We start from the raw sequence: 16,184 nt of genomic DNA, 5'->3' as shown, positions 1-16,184 counted from the left end.
TTAATTCTTACTAATAACAGATATTCTTGCTCATGCGTTAGCTCTGGAAGACTATATATCTCCTGCTCCTGCTGCAGACAAGAATTTGCTTCTTTCCTAAGAGGTGACTGAAGAGAAGGATATGTGCAGCTGGGTAACTGGTTTCTTAAAAGGGGAGAAAAGGAGACTGTGAAAATCTGTGTGTAATGGGCCTGTAGTGACTGTTGGGGTAAGGTGGGAGGAGTGAAACTCAACTGAAACAGCTGATGAACGGGGTAAGGAGAGGACTCTACATACTGAAGGAAGTGTATAAGCTGGAAATGACTATAGCGAGAAAACAAGACTAGGTAATAGTAACCTCAATATGGTGACACCATAAGGAATTTATCAGGCATAGATATTTTCCATTTTCATAAAGGATTGAGCTTTTCAAAATATATCTAGAAATACAAATATTTATTACCCTAGACCAAGGTTTCTCAGCTTCAGCACTGTTGACATTTTGGGCCAGATATGTATTTGTTCTGAGGGTGTGGCTTGCATATTGTGGGATGTTCAGCAACATGCCTGGCCTCACCCACTAGAGGCTGCAATTCCCCCGCCCTCTTGGCTACATAATAATATATACAAGTGTCAAGGCCCTTAAGATTCACATTTAATTGGCCTGTATTATGACTCAGGTGTCAGCATGATTTTTAAGTTCCTGAGATGATTCTAATGAGTCTAATTGTTTAGGAAAGCGTTAATGCCTAGTATGTGTCCAGTGTTCCTTAATGAGAGTACAGAGTTGAATGAGACATCATCCCTGTTCTGGAGAGGCTTAGGAATAGCAAAGAGATGGGCACACACTGAATATTTTTCCAACATATTATAGTCCATTTCCTTAAGGTCAAACGCACGGCACACTACGTCAGCACAAAAGGAGAGCTGATGCCTTAAAGATATAATATTCTTCTGAAATGTTTTTCAGTACCTGAATCCTCACATTTTAGAATTATGTATTTATAACCTTAGAATAGGTAAAGATTTCTTAAACAGAATGCTAAAAGTCTTAGCCATAAAGTAAATAATTCATAAATTGGAAATGGGCATTAAAATTAAGAATTTGGGGGCATTAAAAATAAAGACTGTACTGGGCATTAAATTTTAGAATTTATGTTTATTGGACAAAACTAAGAAGCAGGTGAAAAGATAAGCCACAGAGTAGATATTCACAACACATATCTGAAAACTACTCATATCTGGAAAATATAAAAAACTCCTATACATCACTTTTTTTTTCTTTTTTGAGACAGAGTTTCGTTCTTGTCCCCCAGGCTGGAGTGCAATGGCCCGATCTTGGCTCACTGCAACCTCTGCCTCCCGCGTTCAAGCGATTCTCCTGCCCCAGCCTCCCCAGTAGCTGTTTTTGCAGGTGCCCACCACCATGCCCAGCTAATTTTAGTATTTTTAGTAGAGACGAGGTTTCACTATGTTGGCCAGTCTGGTCTCAAACTCCTGACCTCAGGTGATCTGCCTGTCTCCGCCTCCCAAAGTGCTGGGATTACAGGTATGAGCCACCACACCCGCTGTCAAATTTTTAAAAGAAAAATTCAATACAAGTGGACTGGAAAAGGTACTTTATAAAAGACTACTTCTAGACATTTGATTGACTTATGAAAAGGTGCTCAATATTATTAGGCATTGGGGAATGCAAATTAACTACCAAAAAAATCACAATGAGATACCAGTACATTTTCACTCAAATATCTAAAATTAAATGACATCAATATTAAGCATATGAAGCAACTGAAACATACAATTTTACTATTATATACAAATACATACACACTATATACACATATACACACTTGTGCACATACACATACAGGCATATTTCAGAAATATTTTAAATTCAGTTCTAGGCCATTGAAATAAAGCAAAATTCACAATAAAGAAAGTTACATAAATGTTTTGGTTTCCAGTGCATATAAAAGTTATATTTACACTATACTGTAGTTTATTAAGTGTACAGTAGCATTATGTATTAAAAACAATGTATATGCCTTAATTTAACAATACTTCATTGCTAAAAAATGCTAACAATCATCTCAGCCTTTAGCAAGCCCATACTCTTTTTGCTGATGGACGGTCTTGCCTCAGTGTTGATGGCTGCTCACTGATTAGGGTGGTGGTTGCTGAAGACTGAGTTGACTGTGGCAGTTTCTGAAAATAAGAAAACAATGAAGTGTGCCACAATAATTGAATCTTCCTTTCGCAAAAGATTTCTCTGTAGCGTGTGATACTGTTTGATAGCATTTTACCCACAATAGAACTTTCAAAATTGGAGTCAATTCTCTCAAATCCTGCCACTGCTTTATCAACTAAGTTTATGTAATATTCTAAATCCTCTTGTCATTTCAACAATGTTCACAGTTTCTTCGCCAGGTGTGGATTCTATCTCATGAAACCGCTTTCTATGCTCATCCATAAAAAGCATCCCCTCATCTGTTTTAGTTTGATCATTTAGTTTGCAGCAATTCAGCCACATCTTCAGGCTCCACTTCTAATTCTGGTTTTTGCTATTTCCACCTCATCTGCAGTGACTTCCTCCACTGAAGTCTTGGGCCCCTCAAAGTCTTATGAACCATCCTCTCCTAGCTTTTTCTTCTGCAGGTCCCTCACCTCTCTCAGGTTTCAAGTAATTGAAGATAATTAGGACCTTGAGCTGGAATAGGCTTTGGTTTAAGGGAATCTTGTGTCTGATTTGATCTTCTATCCATACAAGTAAAACTTTCTCCATATCAGCAATAAGACTCTTTCACTTTCTTACCATTTGTGTGTTTGCTGGAGTTGCACTTTTAATTTCCTTCAATAACTTTTCTTTCGCATTCACAACTTGCTTAACTGGTACAAGAGGGCTAGTTTTGAGCCTGTCTCAGCTTTCCACATGCCTTCATGACTAAGCTTACTCCTCTCTAGCTTTTGACTTTAAGCGATTCTTTCTTTCACTTGAACACTTATAGACCATCATAAGGTCATTAACTGGCCTAATGTAAATATTGTTGTGTCTCAGGGAATAGGAGACCTGAGGCGAGGGAGAGAGATAGGGGAATGGCCAGTCAGTGAAGCAATCAGAATCAGCAATCACAACATTTATTAAGATCACCATCTGATCTGGCACCTGAAAACATTTATAATAATAGCATCAAAGATCGCTGATCACAGATCACCATTACAGATATAATAATAATGAAAAAGTTGAAATATTGCAAGAGGAGTTGCCAGAAAGTGACACAGACGCATGAAGTAAGCACGTGCTGTTGGAAAAATGGTGCTGATAGACTTGCTGGATGCAGCGTTGCTACAAACTTCCAATTTGTAAAACAAAACAAAAAAGTAGTATCTGTGAAGCACAATAAAGCAAAGTACAATAAAATGAACTATGCTTATATATGTATGTCCCAAAATTTATATACAAGAATCTTCAAGGTAGCATGTAGAAAATGCTGTCAGTGCTTCACGTGTATCTTCTTACCACTCACTATTCTCAGACATGCCAATAGCTTCTCAACAGAAGCGTCTGTGACTCTGCCAGAGAGCTCTGTCTGGTCCGACAGGCTCTGCCTATAGAGAACAGACCAAAAATGCCACGAAGTTACCACTCTACCATAAGCCAATGACAAATGAGAGTTGTCCCATCCGAGCTGATGAGTAAGGTGGGGTTTTATTTCCCAATTTCCATTCCACTGTCTCCCACAGGAGAGGCTGAGGCCCACTTGCCCTCAGCAGTAACTTGGTCATTGACACATCCTGTATTGGATTCATTCCTATTTGTCTTATTTCTCCATTGCCCTATAACCTCCCAAATCAACTACTCAAACTCAAATTTAGTCTTGGGGTTTGCTTCTAGAATAACCCAGCTAAAGACATTGTTTATATAAGCTAAAAATTGAAAGAAAAAATTTTTTTAAAAGTTCATCAACAAAAGAATGGCTAAGTGGTGGCCCATCATATGACAGACTACGATGCATCAATAAAAATAAACTAGACCTAATCACTACGTGAATGAATTTCATAAAACTTAATTTTGAGTAAAAGATGTTAGAGACAAAATAATACACACCTACATTAATATAAAGTTCAATATCAGGCAAAATAGTCTGTGGTTGTTATGGGTTGAATTGTGTTCCCCCAGAACAGATATTTTGAAGTCATAACCCTAGTATCTCACAATGTGACCTTATTTGGAAATAGTGCTTATACAGGTAACCAAGTTAAAATAAAGTCATTAGCATGGGCCCCAGTCCAATATGGCTGGTGTTCTTACAAAAAGGGAAAAGATAAACACAGAGACACAGGGAGAACACTGTGTGAATGTGGAAGATCAGAGTAATGCATTAACAAGCCAAGGAACACCAAAGAGTCCTGGCATACCACCAGGAGCTAAGAGAGAGGCATGGGAGAGATTCTCTCTCACGGCCCGCAGAAGAAACCAACCTTGCTGATACCTTGATTTCAGGCAGACTATGACACAATAAATCTGTCATTTCAGAATCTCTGTCATTTCAAGTCACCCAGTTTGTGGTACTTCATTATGGCAGCCCTAACTAATACAATGGTTGTAGCAAGTAAGATGGTGATTGCCTTTGGGGCTGAGGAAGGGTGGAATGATAGGGACAGGAACAAGCGAACTGGTAATGGTCTGTTTCTTAACAGTCACAATGTTACTGTGTGTGTTCACTTCATGATAATAATCCACTTTTTCAAAATACTTTTTCAGTATGCATTAAAATTGAATGAAAATTTTTAAAAATCTAAACACTTATTACAGCAGATGAGAGAAAAGCAGTACACTGCGTAATGAAGAGGGCAAGAGTTGGGGAAAAGAAGGTACGAAAAAAATGTGATAGTATCTGTAGTTCACATTAAAGAAGGTCCCTAAGCAAAGATTCAATGACCACTATGGACTTTCAGCTCAAATAAATCAAGTTAGCCCTGTCCCCTGAATTGCGGGTAGGAGGATTGGAATCTTCATAATTCCCACTCATTTCTATTTTCCCTATGCCCCTACCTCCCCATTCTTCATTCTTAGTCTGAGAGTAGATTGTTCCTGAGTTGCCTGGAGTATTGACAATTTCAACAATAATATGTAGAATATAGAAAGGAAAACCAGTAAAATCTATAATGAAGACTAGCCATGCTAACATTTCAGGGGAACTGAAGAGAGTCCTCTGCAAAAGTCATAGCACCGTAAAAAAAAAAAAAAAAGAAAAAAAAGAAAAGAAAAGAGAAAAAGCTATTTCAGTATCTTTTCTCAAACATTCACTTTCACTGTGGCATGTTAGGTATTTACTGTTTTCCACACATAAGTCTGAGCAACGAAGACATCTAAGTCGTGCTTTGTCCCAGCTGTTACACTCAGTTGATGACTGTGAGAAATGCTTCGGTGATTTTGTTCCTAATCAGTAAGTAAACTAATTACCGACGGCCAGGGATTCATTCTTATTCTTTCCTATCTTCTTGCTGCATGAAGTTTGTAAAAGATTTTGTTTGCTCTAACCGAAGGATTTTGATTTCCTTGCCTCTTGACTTCTAACACAGTCTTTTCAGGGAGATGACACTGTCTTTCACCTATATCTTAATTCTGATTCATCAGATTAGTTCACAGAAACATTAGTAAGGCCCTGGTTGTAAAACTGAAGCCATGTTCCTGCTTGTAGCTTTTTTTTTTTTTTTTTTTGAGTTGGAGTTTTGCTCTTGTTGCCCAGGCTGGAGTGCAAAGACGTGATCTCAGCTCACTGCAACCTATGCCTCCCGGGTTCAAGAGATTCTCCTGCCTCAGCTTCCTGAGCAGCTGGGACTATAGGCATGCCACCACACCCAGGTAATATTTTGTATTTTTAGTAGAGATGGGGACTTCACCATTTCGGCCAGGCTGATCTCTAACTCAAGTGATCCGCCTGCCTCAGCCTCCCAAAGTGCTGGGATTACAGGAGTCAGCCACTGTGCCTGGTCACTGCTAGTAGCTTTTGCAATCTTTATCAGTGTTTATGAATGTGAATCCAAGTAGTGGAGGTAATATTCCCTTTACTGAAGGCCTAAGAGTCACACTATTCTCTTACCTTAATTGGACTTCTGTCTGAGAAGAAAAAAATAAAGAATGAATTTAATTTCCTCCTGCCATTGACCTATGATATTTTTAAGGTGTAGACTTGCTGCCTCTCTATGAAATGATTCCTAGGAGGATTGGTCACCTTGGTATTCAAGCCAAGTTCCCATTTGAAACGGGTCAGAACTAATTGGATAATGAGCTAACCTGAGAAACGATTCTCCTGACCCAAGGCCACATCTGACTCCTTTGGAAAGTGGAGACCTGATTTTGAAGCACCCGAGTGACAGGGAGCTTGAAATTAGATGTTGGAGAAGGTTGTTTAAGTCTTTACAAAAAACTCTTCCATCTTTCTGGTTGTTCTTTTTTTTCTCCTTCCAGTTTGGGTTCTTTCATGCTGTTGCAACACCAATGAAAGGTGAAGTGATGTATTTTTCCGTTTCTAATGATGCTTACTCCCATGGTGAGACTTAACTTGAGAAACAGCAAATAAGTTTCTTCACACTAAAGAACTATATGGCTGATTGCTGGAGAATCATGTTTTTGGTTAACTGGGTTCTATTTTCCTAGTGAGTCATTTGACTTAGAGGCAACTCTAAATGCACCAGGAAGGCAACAGCATCAATACACTAGAGCTTCAAGCTCTCTGCCACTTGAAGCCACTCCAGCAGCACCTAAGAGCTTGCTTTTCTTACTTGCCTCCTCATTACCCAGGTCAATATTGCCATTGCATTCAGAGTAACTGTTCAAGAACAGGATTTTTTCTCACATGTGGAATATTTGTGGTTCACCTTTTTCTTCTTGGTTCTTATTTCATTCTTTCTCATTCTAGTACAGACACAGCAACCTAAGGATCTTTATTACAAGCCAAGGAGCAGGGCATTTCTTCTGAAAAATGGATTTTTTTTGTTTAGAATTTGTAATGTATGCGTTTGAAGTAATTTGTTTTATGTGTTTGAAGGATTTAGAAACTAGACTGAATTTTGTTACATATTTTACACATTTTACAAAACAAATTTAGTAAAAGGTAAATGTATTAAAAAAATAAAATTATACCAAAAGTAGCATTTGTTTATTCACCACCCACTTTTCAAGCAGTTGTTCCAATATTTGCAGCAGCATTATTTTTGTAATTTATTTACTTTAAAGCTACTCTGCCTGACCTTGCTTAATTATCTTATATTATTTAACTTTATAATTTCTTCCTTTCTTTCTTTCTTTTTTGTTTTTTTTTTTTTTTTTTTTTTTTTTTTTTTTTGAGACAGAGTCTTGCTCTGTCGCCCAGGCTGGAGTGCAGTGGCGTGATCTCGGTTCACTGCAAGCTCTGCCTTCTGGGTTCACGCCATTCTCCTGCCTCAGCCTCCCGAGTAGCTGGGACTAGTGTTTTATCAAAATAATACACATATGTAGTTTTTACATGAATACAACACACTTACAACAAATCAGAAAAGTTTCTTGCTTCACCCTTCCCTAAGCCAAGTCTACTCTTCACTGGTGTTTATTTGCCTTTCAGTAATGTTCACCCTCTATTTTCTCTTTCTGAAACTTTTGTTGGTTACAAATTGACATTCCACAGAGTAATTCTTTTCCTGTTATATTTTCTTCTTGCCATCACAGCATTTTGGTCAAACTTTGAGATTTTTCTCAAATTTATCTTTCAGTCTTTATGTTAAATTTCTATATCTGCTATTTCCCTTCCAAAAGCTCATTCTTGTTCTCCGAATATTCATTTTTAAGGATATTTTGTGCCTATCTCATGGATGCAATATCTTCACTTATCTCTCTTGAGCATATTAGTGTTTTGAAGACTTTGACTTTCACATCCTGCATTGCTCTGCTTTCTCCATTTTTTTTTTTAAGTTGTCTGGTTGTTTTAGTCTCTTTCAATCAGTTTTATTGTTTGTTAAATATACTAATTTTAAGAACTTTATATTCAAAAATTTCTATGAGAACAGTGAAATATTTAAAGATAAAAAACATATTCCTTTAGAAGTGTTTTCCAGAAACTATCTAATAACATCATCTGACCATTGGTGGAGGTTGGGTGCATACTTGAGAGTAATTAAATTAGTAACACAGTAATAACCTGAGGGTTCTTATTCTTACATCTGATATAAAATAAGTTAAAATATTCAATATTTTTCTTATTTGTAACATATGAAAGGAGTTCCTAAAATTCTTAATTAACTTTCTCTAGTCATAGATTAAAGAAAGTTAGTTTTATGTGACATGAGAATTCTGATATTGATCACTATACCTGAAAATACAGTAATAATGTTTCAACTCCTATGTTCACTTGTCCTAACCAATACTAAAATTTAGTATAATGCTGTGGTAGTTGTAAAATGACCATACAACTGTGGAAAGAGACCAAGAGAAACAACAAATAGTATAAAGATTTGAGTATCAGGGAATTTAATATATGACAAGTATTATAAATCAGTGGAAAATGATTAACTTATTTAGTACTTTATAATTTTCACTTATAAATTATTGTATGGTAATATACATTTTAAAAGTTATACTATATTTTATTTAGTATTTAAATTGTTAGCCATTTGAGAAAAAATGAATTGAAATCCTAACTCATTCTTTAAATTTGAAGTGCATTAAATTTTTCAATATAAAAAAAGCAATAAAAGTAATAGAAAAAAGTTTAGATAAATATTTTAATAATCTTGGAGTAGGAAAGGATTTTTTGAACTGATAAGTAAACTAGTAGTTATAAGAAAGAGATCGATAGAATCAGTTACCTAAGATTTTAGCAATCTGGGAAAAAGCACAAAGTTAGAAGAATCTTTCCAACATATATGTACATATATGACAAGCAGTTGATATGTTCAGTTTATATACAACTCTTAATTTTTTTTTTTTTAAATTTTGAGATGGGATCTCACTCTGTCACCCAGATTGGAGTACAGTGACACAATCCTGGCTCACTGCAACCTCTGCCTGCCAGGCTTAAGTGATCCTCCCACCTCAGCCTCCTGAGTAGCTGGGACCACAGGCATGTGCCACTACACCCCACTAACTTTTTGTATTTTTGGTAGAGAAGAGGTTTCATCACATTGCCCAGGCTGGTCCTGAACTCCTAAGCTCAAGCGATCCACCGATCTCAGCCTCCCAAAGTGCTGGGATAACAGATGTGAGCCACCGTACCTGGCCTACATATTAATTTTTTAAAATATATGAACACCCCAAGAGAAAACAGTGAAGACTGTGTGAACCAGAAATTCACAAAATAAATATGTATAATTTTTAAAAATATTAAAACATAACCAGACCCTTTAAAAGTCAAAGAAATAAATACAGATTAAAATAAGGTATGTTTCCTATCAGTTTGTCAATTATTAAAAAGACAAAAATACTCAAGGTTAGTAAGATTGTGGAGAATGCACATTCCCATACAATGTTCATGGGAGTATTAGTTAGTAAAACAAAACAAAACAAACAACAAACAAAAAACACCTTTCCTTGGCAAGCCGGTACTCTGTAGCTAAATTTTTAAAGAACCTACGCTTTGACCCAATAGTTTTTCTTGTATGAATGTGCTCTAAGTAAATAACTAGATAATGAGGTTTATAAAGGGAAAACCTTAGAAACAACCTAAATATTAAAACTATAAGAATATTTAAGTAGCTCAGTACTTATGTACAAGGTAATAGTATATAGCTATTGAGAATGAAGATACTTTATTAAAAGATATTAATTTTTTTAAAAATTCTCAATATTTCACTGCAAATATACATTACAAAACAATAGCTAAGTATAATCACGCTTACTAATGGGGAAAAGGATGGAGGAGCAGGGTCTGGATTGGGTCAGAAGTGAGGTCTGGATAAAGCAGTAGGTAGAATTGAATAACATCTCCCTCCTCCCATCTTCTCCCTTCCTGTCCCTCAGTAGGTCTCACTTTTATAAGCAGCTTTCCTTTTCTATGAAGTTCTTTTTATTATTTTTATTATCATTATCACTAACATATATGTTAAGTGCTTACTGTGTGCCAGGCATTGTGCTTAACATGTTATGGGATTTAACTCATCAAATCTTCAATAGAACTCTTATTCCCAATTTGAAAATTAGGAAACAGAGTCAGAAAGGTCCTTGCTGAAGGACACACAATTATTAAAAGACAGAAACAAGAATCACACAAAATCCATCTAACCCCAAAACTACACACTCAACTACTACATCACCCTTTCTTACAATTAACTTGAAACCAATTCACAACTAGAGTACAGACAGAAATAGATATATGTGATGGGTTTGTGAAATGTGGCAGAAAGGAAGTGGAGGTTGGTAAAGTCAAATTGCAGGGTGAGATAACAAGAACACTACAAAGAAACTAAATAACAATAAGTGAATAATAAATTTGGCATAGTATATTTCTAACAGAACTGGTATGAGGTTTTATTGTAAACTACCCAACCCAGCCCTCTAGGGGCACCTATATCCTTCAGACAAGAGAGGGCTATTTTGCAAAATATAAAGTCCTCTTTTACCAAGAGCCCAAGTAATTCATTGAAGGATCATTTTACCACATACAATAACTGGATCCAGTTTTCCCTAAACAGTGTTTCCTGGACGTTGTTTCCCTATAAACGAGAGCAGCCTGAACCTCAGAGAAGGTGGAATGAAGCTCACAGGGGAGGCAACAAAGACAGCCAATACTCACAGGGTCAGACACTGCAGCATCCTCTAAATTCCAGTCTCTTTTTCCACAGTACAGAAGTAGCTGAGCACATTAGCTAAACTACATTTTACAGCCTCTTTTAAGGTTGAGTGTGTCCTTGTGGCTAATTTCTAATCAATGCAGTATGAATGGAAATATGTGCCATACCTTCTTTATACTCTCTTTCTCCTTCTGCTGGGTGGATGCTGACGAAGAGGAAGGCCTAGGCAGTGGCACAGCTTTGCTAAGCAGTGGTACAGCTTCAAGATGGAAGGAATCTTGGTTTTTGAATCACGATGTGAAGGACAGACACCCAGCAACCAAAATCTTAGACCGCTACATGAGGGAGAAATAAACAGTTTGGGGTCCATTTACCAACACAGGCAAGCCTACCATGAGTAATAGAGTTTCTCTATGTATCACATAGGTATCAGCAACATTCGTCTTCTAATTCTAAGAAAAGAGTAAAGATCGGCAGTGAAATAGAAGCACACAGTAGTAGAACAGAATACATGGCACAGAAATGGGTAATCAGAGGGGTGGTGTATGTTGGCAAGACAGACATGATGAGCAGCAGCTGGAAGAGAGGAAGCATGTATGCTCAGAGAGCTTCTGCTCTTAGGGACTTGCAGAATGCTGTAAGAAAGAGACAGGGTTGCAGGTGACCCATTTGACTGAGTGCTACTGACCTTGTTCACTTAGGAAATTTCAAAGTCTACTTACCTAGATTCTACATACAGCTAGGTTGTATGTATTTGTGTGAATATGAGCATGCTGTATATAGACACATGCATATATGTAGTCAGAATTAATGTCAATATTAAATTTAATATCCAAAATATTAAACTATTGAGTTGAAGTATGATAGGTAGTTTAAATTTTTTTCTTTATGAATCATCTGAACTTGAAAAGAATCATACCATGCATCTGTAATGAAAAAATGTTCTTTATTTTGAAGGAGAAAAATTCTTCCTGTTTTATGTTTTCATGAAAATATTTAAGATGGGAAACATTTTATTGGCTGTATATAGACAAATATGTAATAAGAATGAGACACAATGTTTTGTCCAATTCTTATCATGAAGTCTTTCAAGAAGAGGATACATGCCCACCATAAAACATATGACCACATGTTTGTAAATCCCACTGTTACATAATAAGCATTGTACTGTATTCATGATTATCACTGGCACTTGGCACCCTTTGACACTCAGTAATGGTAAGTGAATGAATTTATGAATGCATGAGCACTTTAGTAGCTTTTGAAGTGTAACTTTCAACAGTAACTGATAAATTATTTCAGCCTTGAATCTCCATTTCCTGTTATTTCAGTGTATGACATAAAGTAATTGACTATCACACATAAGACACCTAAACAAGTGTTCTTTTTTTTTCTTTCACTTTACATATCACAGCTCCATTCAACCCAAATAAAGATGCAGATAGCATAGTCAAGTTTGACACTTTTGGAGATGGAATGGGGCGATACAACGTGTTCAATTTCCAAAATGTAGGTGGAAAGTATTCCTACTTGAAAGTTGGTCACTGGGCGGAAACCTTATCGCTAGATGTCAACTCTATCCACTGGTCCCGGAACTCAGTCCCCACTTCCCAGTGCAGTGACCCCTGTGCCCCCAATGAAATGAAGAATATGCAACCAGGGGATGTCTGCTGCTGGATTTGCATCCCCTGTGAATCCTACGAATACCTGGCTGATGAATTTACCTGTGTGGATTGTGGGCCTGGGCAGTGGCCCACTGCCGACCTAACTGGATGCTATGACCTTCCTGAGGACTACATCAGGTGGGAAGACGCCTGGGCCATTGGCCCAGTCACCATTGCCTGTCTGGGTTTTATGTGTACATGCATGGTTATAACTGTTTTTATCAAGCACAACAACACACCCTTGGTCAAAGCATCGGGCCGAGAACTCTGCTACATCTTATTGTTTGGGGTTGGCCTGTCATACTGCATGACATTCTTCTTCATTGCCAAGCCATCACCAGTCATCTGTGCATTGCGCCGACTTGGGCTGGGGAGTTCCTTCGCTATCTGTTACTCAGCCCTGCTGACCAAGACAAACTGCATTGCCCGCATCTTCGATGGGGTCAAGAATGGCGCTCAGAGGCCAAAATTCATCAGCCCCAGTTCTCAGGTTTTCATCTGCCTGGGTTTGATCCTTGTGCAAATTGTGATGGTGTCTGTGTGGCTCATCCTGGAGGCCCCAGGCACCAGGAGGTATACCCTTGCAGAGAAGCGGGAAACAGTCATCCTAAAATGCAATGTCAAAGATTCCAGCATGTTGATCTCTCTTACCTACGATGTGATCCTGGTGATCTTATGCACTGTGTATGCCTTCAAAACGCGGAAGTGCCCAGAAAATTTCAACGAAGCTAAGTTCATAGGTTTTACCATGTATACCACGTGCATCATCTGGTTGGCCTTCCTCCCTATATTTTATGTGACATCAAGTGACTACAGAGTAAGTCTTTGATTGTTTCTTATTTTTCTTGTTCTTTCTCCTGCCAGTGTTTCTTGTGTAGTATTTAAAATAGACTCCTTTTATTTCATCTCAACGAGTTGGGTAATTTCAAATGCCATGATGAGCCTGTATATTATATGTTAAAATTAATTCTACATGTAGAGAGCATTTAATTCATACCTACCACATACAGAGCACTGTGCTAGGCACAGAGGGGAAGATAAATATAAATGATATGGACATTTACTCAATGTATAATCTAGTGGGATATAAAATGTAATACACGTACACATAATATTAATTAAACTTAAAAAGTGATTGACAATAGAATAAGACTTAAACTAAGAATCTAATTGTGAATCTATTTGAGAGTACTTTAAATTAGATATAGGGGGACTTGGCTACCATGGATCAATCTGTAAATTAAAATATACTTGCAACATTAAGCCAGCATAAGTTTAAAGATAGAAACTTTCACTCATGCTTCATTACTTCTCTAAAACAGATTAAAATACAATGTTAATTTGCTATGTCTTTTCTATAGCTTTAGTTATATATACATGTATATTTTTCTTTAAATAGTTAAAAACTTTACTGTGCATATCCAGGTAACCTAATTAATGTTAATTAATACATTATTAGTAATATACAGTTCAAATTTCTGGGCTCCCTTATAATTACCATCTCTTTTGAAAGAAACTTCATCATTCCATTATAATATTCCAAATTGTTAAAATGCTACATAAAATGTAGCATTTTATAATTCTGATTTCAGTATCTTACAATGACTGAGTATAAGAATGTTTCTCTCTTCAGGCATTTGTTTTTTATTCTCTATGTTTCTTAAATTGTCAGAGATTAAAGTTTTCCAGAAGCATAATGGTTTACTTGCTGCACCATGATTTCACAAAATGAATTGCCTCCATAGGTTGTAAAAATCCTCAAATCTGTTGTTTACCAGCAATTCCTACATTGCCAAAATCTAGAAAATTGCAGCCCAAAAAGAAGACAGAGTGGATATAAAATTTCAGTTAGATAGGAAGAATAATTCAGGAGGTCTGTTGTATAACATGGTGACTACATTGTATTCTTGAAAATCACTGAGGATCCATTTTTAAGAGCTCTTACCATAAAAAATGGTAAGTACGTGAAATAATGCATATGTTAATTAGCTCCATTTACCCATTCCACAATACATACATATTTTAAAACATCATGCTGTACATAAATGTATACAATTGTCATTTGCCAATTAAAATAGATAAATACTTTTGTTTAAAAAAATGGCAAATCTGTTTAAAGCATGGGATCAAGATGTTGGCAAATTATATTGTGTTTAGTCACTCTAAGTTATTCACAACCATGTGACTGAAACCTATGGGCTACATTAAGGGATGAACAATAATGACGAAGAACATAAGTTCAATGTTGTGGGGCAAGACTACCTATAAAAATTTTGGAAAATTTTAAGAAGAAGAAACATCAGAGCTGGATCAGCAAAGTCAAAGAGCAGAGTATATGAACCACAGGGGATTTGGAGTGTTAGAATTTGGGGATTAACATGGAGAACTATAGTTAATGTATTGTAATGCCCCATCTCTATCTTTTGCCTTTATATATACATCTAGTCCCATAGATCTGCATGATTTTTTTTTTTAAGTTTTTAGGAAGCCAGTCTTAGCAGACATGATTTGGAGTACTGGGATGGCAAAATAGTTATAATACTAATTATTTTGTCCTGGACATATGATTTGAAATTCTTAATTCTCAAAAGAGCTGGTTAAAAAATGACAAAGCAGAAAATACTACTGAGAATAAATAACATTATAAAAATTTAATTTTATTCAGTGAATTAGCATTTACTTCTAAGACATACAAAAAAATGACTTTCTTCTTTACATGATAGCAATAGAGTAGAACAACGGACTGAATGGAATTAGCTGAAGACACCAGAGCTTTCACCACATAGAAGTCATAAGGCAAATGAAATGGGATAGAGGTTGTGGAATAGAGTTTTTTAAGGTCCATGATAATTAAGGCATCCAGCGACGCTAAGATGATCTGAAGCCTCACAAATAATACCAATCCTAAGTTTACAAAAGAAATGAGAAAGGTAGACGGAAGCCTCCAATGTAGTGTTTTTCAAATTTGGCTGCGTATTTAATCAACTGGGTAGCATCAGAAAAAAAAAAATACCTGGGACACAGCCCCAGAGATTCTGATTTAATTGGTCTGGCCTGTGGCTTGGACATCAGGATTTTTCAAAGCTTCCCAGGTAACCCTGATTTGCAGCCAGGATTGAAAACCTCTGCCCTAATGAGTCACATGCTCTTCTTGTCCCACCAGTATGTCTAGTTTGGCCTGCACTGTTTTTGAAATACTTGTCAAAGTTAGAAACTTGAGAAACTTTACATAAATATCCGTATTCTCGGTTTCTCTTAACAAAGTAAAAACATGAGCCCAAATTCCTCCACTCAACAATTAGCTGGACTTGAGCAGCGCTCACCCCTGAAGACAGAGCACTCTTACTCCTGTTGCCCCTATCTCCCACTGATCTCTGAATTCTCACACATGGTCCCTTTCACTTACAAACTTTCATAGACCCTGCAAGCATTTAAACTTGGGACCCTTGCTCTAGAAATTCCAGAACAAGACTGAGATTTAAAATGTCCCAGAGGAAAATCATGTGGTTCAGACAGCAGCAATAATTGAAGAGCAGCTGAAAAAATTTTGAGCATCAAACAGTCAACAAAGTTTATATCTCAGTGCTTTGCCACCCATTGTGAGTTATAAATAAACATAAGGCAAGATTCCAGTCTTCACAAAGTTTATATCTCAGCTGGAAGAAAGATATTAAACAAGAAAGAATTCAAGAATTATAAACACAGAATAGTTTATGATTAAATTGGTGAGATAAACTCTAAATACCTGTGGGCTCCATAAGAGTTATATGGGTAAGA

At 36.7% G+C, this 16,184-nt stretch overlaps 1 protein-coding gene across 3 annotated transcripts in view; it reads left to right on the top strand.

The window, feature by feature from the left end:
• The window catches only part of GRM3 (glutamate receptor, metabotropic 3), a 243,256-nt gene that overhangs the window by 205,126 nt on the left and 21,946 nt on the right, over positions 1-16,184 (top strand). For all 3 annotated transcript variants that reach the window (XM_011996060.1, XM_011996059.1, XM_011996058.1), the window contains one exon: positions 12,158-13,224. In XM_011996060.1, coding sequence (XP_011851450.1) covers positions 12,158-13,224 — 1,067 coding nt within the window. The remainder of the gene's footprint in view (positions 1-12,157; positions 13,225-16,184) is intronic.

Source organism: Mandrillus leucophaeus, unplaced genomic scaffold (assembly GCF_000951045.1).
Source record: "Mandrillus leucophaeus isolate KB7577 unplaced genomic scaffold, Mleu.le_1.0 Scaffold50, whole genome shotgun sequence".
Taxonomy (NCBI): Eukaryota; Metazoa; Chordata; class Mammalia; order Primates; family Cercopithecidae; genus Mandrillus; species Mandrillus leucophaeus.
Note: the sequence above shows the minus strand (reverse complement) of the source record. Positions and strands in the feature narration are given on the sequence as shown.